Source organism: Monopterus albus, unplaced genomic scaffold (assembly GCF_001952655.1).
Source record: "Monopterus albus unplaced genomic scaffold, M_albus_1.0 scaffold250.1, whole genome shotgun sequence".
Classification (NCBI taxonomy): Eukaryota; Metazoa; Chordata; class Actinopteri; order Synbranchiformes; family Synbranchidae; genus Monopterus; species Monopterus albus.
The window spans coordinates 470,957-477,805 of record NW_018128130.1 but is presented as its reverse complement, the minus strand read 5'-3'; the positions used below and the strand labels follow the sequence as shown (position 1 = coordinate 477,805).

General features: G+C 40.5%; 1 protein-coding gene across 6 annotated transcripts in view; it reads right to left on the bottom strand.

The window, feature by feature from the left end:
- The window catches only part of nfic (nuclear factor I/C), a 45,420-nt gene that overhangs the window by 23,575 nt on the left and 14,996 nt on the right, over positions 1-6,849 (bottom strand). For all 6 annotated transcript variants that reach the window (XR_002276650.1, XR_002276651.1, XM_020620865.1 and 3 more), the window contains exons 3-6: positions 6,397-6,573; positions 4,312-4,495; positions 1,312-1,386; positions 456-530 (exon numbers count right to left, since the gene is read on the bottom strand). Coding sequence is in view for 4 of the 6 variants with exons in the window: in XM_020620865.1 (XP_020476521.1) it covers positions 456-530; positions 1,312-1,386; positions 4,312-4,495; positions 6,397-6,573 (511 nt within the window). In the remaining 2 variants the exon portion in view is untranslated. The remainder of the gene's footprint in view (positions 1-455; positions 531-1,311; positions 1,387-4,311; positions 4,496-6,396; positions 6,574-6,849) is intronic.

Sequence of the window (6,849 nt, the reverse complement as noted above, 5' to 3'; positions counted from 1 at the left end):
CAGGCCTGTGTGTGGCTAGAGAAATTGAACTCAGGTGCGATAAACCAGAGTTAAGTTATGTTTTGACAGGGGGGCAACACTTGTTCACACAGGGCTATGTAGTTTTGGATTTTGTTTTCCCTTAATAATAAAAACCTTCATTTAAAAGCTGCACGATGTGTTTACTTGTGTTATCTTTGACTAATATTTAAATTTGTTTGATGATCTGAAACATTACAGTGTGACAAACATGCAAAAAGATAAAAAAAAATCAGTAAGGGGACAAACACTTCTTCACCTCACATAGCACTGTACAGTATTTTTAACAGTGACAACCCTGAAAACACAGTTATCTTGAGTTGTCCAATGACATGACATGCTCACTGCCTGTCAAACTCATAAATAAAAGGGATGGGGTTATATAAGGTGGCAGCAAAATTGGGTCAAGGATAAAGGTTACAGTAAAGCAGACTTACTTCTAGAGACCTGGACCAGCTCAGTGACACTGAAAACTCCTGATGTCACAAAACTTTCCTGGAACTCTGGACCATCTGTAGAAATGTAGCAGCAGTTAGATGTGTGTGTGTGTGTGTGTGTGCCTAGAGCAGCAGCAGTTAGTGCATGTCAGTCAATTCATAGGTCGACCAGTTCATTATATGTTTATTCACTTAATTAAAGGTATATGAATGTATAGCACACTATTGTCTAGGTGGTTTGTGCATTTATTTGTGCTTATGTACATTATATTTCCCTTTACAAAGCTATGAGGATTTTTTTTGTATTTTAATCATAAAATAATGTCCTTTTGATGGCTTGATTTCACTGTTTATCTTTATTTCTTTTAATTCAGTGTGTGTTGCTTTTGTTTTCCATTGTTTAACACAATAAGAGATTCATTAAAAGGAATGTAGTACACTATGTACAGAATGGGTTTTAGAACAAAATGTATTCATATGCTAAAAACTTTATAATCCAACAGCACTGGTCTTAACAGGAAAACAGTGCACCAATCGTTATGGCATGTGGCACTATCTGGTGTGCAGTGTTTGCATTACTGTCCATCTTATCACTTGAGTATCTGCAGATATGAAACTATGCTAAATTAAACTTCTAATGAAATAAATATATTTTACATACATTTTAAATTCATGGTTTATGTTCATTCAGCAGTTTATAAATGTAGATGATGTGGCAACCCATGATGTATTTTTGAGGAGAAATCAAATTTCTCTTTTGAGCCTTGAGCTAAAAACGTCCAGGAACGTCCTAGGTTCTCATGTATCCAGGTTATGCAGACTACGCTCCTCAATAACTGATGATCGTGTACAGTACCCATGGTAGCGGTTCGACTGTCCTCCTGATCAGAACCCACTCCTGTACGACTGGGACTGCTGCTCTGATCTGCCTCTGGGGAAAAAAAGAGAAAACCATCAGCTGATAGATGGTCAGGGCTTCGGTCAGGGTTAGTCAGTTTGCCTCATACATGCTTGGCTAACATCACAACAGCTTTTTTGGGATGGCTAATACTAATTAGATGTTGTCAAGTTTGTCAAAATATACTGTATACCTCACCTTAACTGTAGTAATAAGTGTTGTAAATAGTCACTAAAAGCATTCAGATCAACTAAAAATACTGTACTTCAAATGCTACCCACAAACTTAAGAATAAAAACTACCTATTAAATTGCTTTTGAAATATTTAATAGATGACTGCAGCACAGAAGCAGAGCTAAGCCTTTCCAGAACACTTGTAAAACTTTCGTGTGTTGTTTTTTTTTTTTTTTAAACCGAGAACCAAAAGAAACAAAAATAATAATAATAATAATAATAAAAACAACACATTAGCTGAAGCAGTATGATTAACAATAGAAGCAGAAGAGAAGTTTTAATCGGTCACTTGCATTTGAAGATTTGCTAGAATGTGAGACCACTTTCTCTTTGGCTCTTTTGGCTTCTTTGGTAAACATCAAGAGTACAAATAAACAAAAGTTGTGCAACCAGCCAAAATGTCACCAATGCGCCTCATACACCAACAGTTGTGACGTCCAGGCGCACGGGCAAGAATAACAAGTATAAACTAGGTGTAAGCCCAGTGCTGGTCACTGTGTGGAAAGCTGGTATGGGTGTTGATGAGAGAGAAGCTGCTGGAGAGGAGCTCCAGCCAGTGCTGTGCACAATGATCCTGCAAGGAGCGTGCTCTGCTGGCAGAACTCAGACTAGCACCGGTCCTTGGGGATAACTGTAGAAATGACCCAGCACAGCATGTGTGTTATCATATTAGATGGTTCTTTGGGCTATAAAATAGAAACTACAGTCACTGACCACTTTATTAGGTACACCTGTACAATTGTATGCAATTCAATGTAACACTTCCACCTTAACATCCGTCTCTATAGCTTTGTCCTCCCCAGCTACATGCATGCTGAGCTTAGTCCACTAGTGCAGCTGTACCACACTCCAAAAACAGTGGCACAGTACACAGCCAAAGGATGAAACATAAGATGGAACATAAACCCAGATAGACTGACACACAGCACATTATGTCTTAGGCACAGTATGTTTACTTCATGCCAGTCCATGTCAGTTTACATGTCAACCAGCCATAATGAACACAACAGCTGTGAGTGTGGCTAAGGTTTTGGCCATTCTGTATCCTCAGTGCACCATGCACAGCTGACCACTCACAGGTGGAGGCTACTACACGCAAAACCGCTTGTTCAGGAAAATAGAGACCTTGGTGTGTAAAAGCTATTGTGGTGGATGGCTAAGATGTAACAGTTCTATTTTACTGGGTGATCACCAGTATGGCAGTATAAAGAGGAAGCAGTACCCCAACCGGCTATGCCACTGTAGCAGAGTGTCTCTAGTGGCAGCGACGACAATATAATGCAGTATAGCACACTGTATAAAACATTTTTACTTTTTGTAGAAGTATTTTCTGTCACTGCCACAACAGTTAAATGTGAATTACTAAGTAACCTTAACAAGTACAGATGACCATGTATACTCAAGAGCAACTTAACTTCAAAAAAACTATAGGCAAGAAATATCAGCACAATAACACTAACATGTCAGCAGTTAAAAACCGAGAACTTTAGTATGCGGTAAAACATAAAACATCATTCAGGTCTACACACTGACATCAGCGTGGGTCTTTGCCGAGATAACCAGCCTGTGTGCGTGTTTGGTAATCCTAGTCTTGATTGCATAATGGTAACATAATGATCACAGCCCCGGTCAGTTGTGTCATCCAGCATATCATCCCGATGTCATAAAGTGGTATTTAAATTTTACCTGAAGCATACCGTATCGCAGTGCAGGAAGAAGAACAAGTCATTTTTACACTGAGATCCTGTACTACTGCTGTTCAAAAGGGTCGCCAATATCCCGCCCTTGTGCTCTTCATACAGATCAAGCTAAGGGCAGTATAATCACGAGCCGACCTTTGAATTCACACAACAGGCCAGCATTCCGCACCAGAGGCAAGACGTGACGCTGCTCTGCGTCAGCTGTGATGTGAATTTTGCACCGGTAGTCTACAAAACAAAACAACAATGGTGGGAGAGATAAGTGCGGATGTAGCTTTGTTGGCTCTTCAAGTATTGTGCTTCACGCAAAACTGATTAGCGTGTTTCTTGCCATGTGTGTGAATGTCATTAGTAATAACTGCAGTCAATGCATTCATGACATCAGAAATTGCTTTGACCTAGAAGTTAAAGAGGCGTGCAAACTTGAGATGCCGGTGAAAGCGTCGCACACATATTACATCATCAAAAGGTGCACCTGGCCCCAGACTGATGGCTAACCTTGTCTACAAAGAGTGCATCTACCTTTTGTTTCACCGTTGGTGTTACCAGAGTAGAGTCTGCACAGCTCAGTTGGTAGGGGGTCAAAGTTTTAATCTGAGGGTCCAGGGTTCAAGCCCCTGTTTGGGCATTGATGCTTTGTACTTTATCCATTATTTGTAATTTAAATCCATTAAGTCTGTTGTACATTGTACATTACCTCACATATCTTACTGTAAATATCAACAGAACATATCAGTAAATTAGTACTGACTTTACATATTGTAGATACTGCGCACTCTGCACTGCTGTTATTGCACTTCTGGTTTAGATGCTAAACTGTATTTCGTTGCCTTGTACTTGTGCATGTGTAATGACAATAAAGTTGAATCTAATCTAATCTAACCTCCGAAGGTGGACCAGAAGCAGAACAAAAATGGCCCACCATTCCAGCTTTGTGCCTTACACACAGAAAACGATATGGAATAAAGGCGCACGAGTGAGGCAGGGGCTACAGAGTGCTATTAAACAGTTTCTTGGTACATACCTTTCTCTTGGAGATAGTAAGCGAGGTAGAGGTCGAGCTCTTTCACAGAGACAGAGATGTGTCGAGGTTGGACACAGAGAACTGGATTGGAGCACTGGCCTCCCTTTACCAGCCGCTCTCCATCTGTGCTTTCCAATGGGATTCCTTTAAACAGGATGACCATCACCAGGTCCAACCTCCACACCTTAGAAAAGACAAAAGTGTTGACTAAAAATCAACATCTATCGTAACTTTGACCATTTTTATAAATACTGATTGTACCTTAAACATATGTGACATTTTATCCACTCAAAGGGGATATTTACCAAACCTGTTGCAATTTACCATCATGTGCGCAAAAAAAGAAAGCAAGTCATGTTGTGCCTTCAAATAGACAAATCATATGGCGTGACCAGCACCAGCAGGTACAGATGCAGCCACTCAGAAATGCTTTTCCCAGTTGAATGGCTTTTAGTTGCTTTGCAGTTCCCGTTAGACTTCTAGGAGCCCCCCTTCTCCTGTTGCCTGATAACGAGTGTCTACTGTAGATTCCACAGTAAATACACCCATTAAAGAACTATTCCTTGATTTGCACTGTGTCAGTATTAAATGGCGCTTTGTTATCAAAAAGACACAGACCAGAGTGGACTGTCTGACGTACTGTATTCACACTGCAGGGTCGTGTTTTTGTTTAGGCCACAGTTTATACAATAGAACTGTCTGACCATAATTCTCATCATACAGGAACTGCACTTTCACATTTCTAGTCAAAGATCGATTAAACATGGTTAATGTGCTTAAGAAAGTTCAACCTGCCCCAGGGGGTGCTGATACAGTTCTACAGAGGAATCATTGAGTCTGTTCTCTGCACCTCTGTCACTGTCTGGTTTGGCTCAGCAACCAAACAGGACAGGAACTGACTACAGTGGACAGTCAGGACTGCAGAAAGAACCATTGGTGCCAGCCTGTCCTCCATGGAGGACCTGTACACCTCACGGGTCAAAAGGAGGGTGGAGAGGATCACTGCAGACCCCTCACACCCTGGACACAAACTGTTTGAACTCCTCCCCTCTGGATGGCGCTACAGGTTACTGTACACCAAGACAACCAGACACGAGGATGGTTTCATCCCCCATGTCATCACTCTGATAAACAGTTACGGTAATCCAAGTTTATATGATTAACAACACAGAGCAAACACCACAGGGCAATAACTTATAGACGAAATCACTGTACATAAAATAGCTCATTTTTAACTTGTATATATACATATTTAGAAAGAGATTGGCCGTTTGTCTTCTTGTTTTTTACTTGTCATTCTGTTTTTTTTCCTATTTGGTAAAGTATGCTAGAATGAAGAAGATAACTTCTTTGTGAACATTCATTTGAAATCTGATCTATCACACAGCTGCGTCATAACCCCACAGTTATGTGGACTTTATAAAACAATACTTTCAATACAGCGTCATTAAAACACAAGGGGCAGAACGAGGGTTTAATGGCCTGGTATCATTGTCTTAAGGTACACCTTACTGTTTTATAGCTACTTGTTCAGCTGCTCAGTCTCTTAAAATGTTTCTCTGCAACTAAACTACAAATGCAGATACATTTTGTTAAGAACACATCTGACTTGGTTTGTATTCCAATGCAATGTAACTGAATGAATGAAACGCTGCACTTTTTTTTTCTTTAAAATTTCTGGTTATATGAAGTGGGCTTAGGCGGGCAGCAATTTCACTGCACTTTTTAGAGACATTCACATCTCCACTACTAATGAACCCCCTACTCTCCCACGCGCCACCTCCTCCAACTGCCAGCGATTCATTTCCCACAATTTACGGAACCCACAAATGCAGAGCTCGCAGGCTGTAAATGGCTGAAAACTGTCGGTAATTAGTGAAGTTTGTGGGCATTCATGGGACTAAAGTTCTGGTTTTTCAAGCAGTGTTCTATCCTTTTTGTATGCTGATCTTTTTTCTTACTTGCTGTGTCTGCATTTTGAGTGTTAAGTTTGTTGATTTGTTGTGTTTTAATATTTAACTAATCAAAATTTTTGGTATTTCTCTTCTCTGAGAAGCAAAAGTTATTATAATAAGCAGAATGTACCTTGTCAGCTTGTCGGAGACAATCTATGCGTCTCATTTTGCCTTTCTGATCAGGGTTTGACAGGACACAACACGCAGCTTTCTTCCCAGTGATTGAAAGGACAAAGTCTTCTCTGCATTCAGGTCTAATGTCCTTTCTTAGCTTGGCCAAAAGACGGCTGGCCCACTTCTGTTTCACCTAGCAACAGTGATATTGGAATGAGAGTCATGTCAATCATTTCATTGAACAACATATTCTACTAGTATCTTAACAACTTTAAGACCACTCAGTGTGATTTTGGTATGTGGAAAGTATAACACTGTTGTTAAATGCTGGTAAAACACTGATTACAAATACAATGTCTTCATCCATCCATCCATTTTCCCGGGACCGGGTCGCGGGGGCAGCAGTCTAAGCAAAGCTGCCCAGACTTCCCTCTCTCCAGACACTTCCTCCAGCTCCTCCAGGGGAATG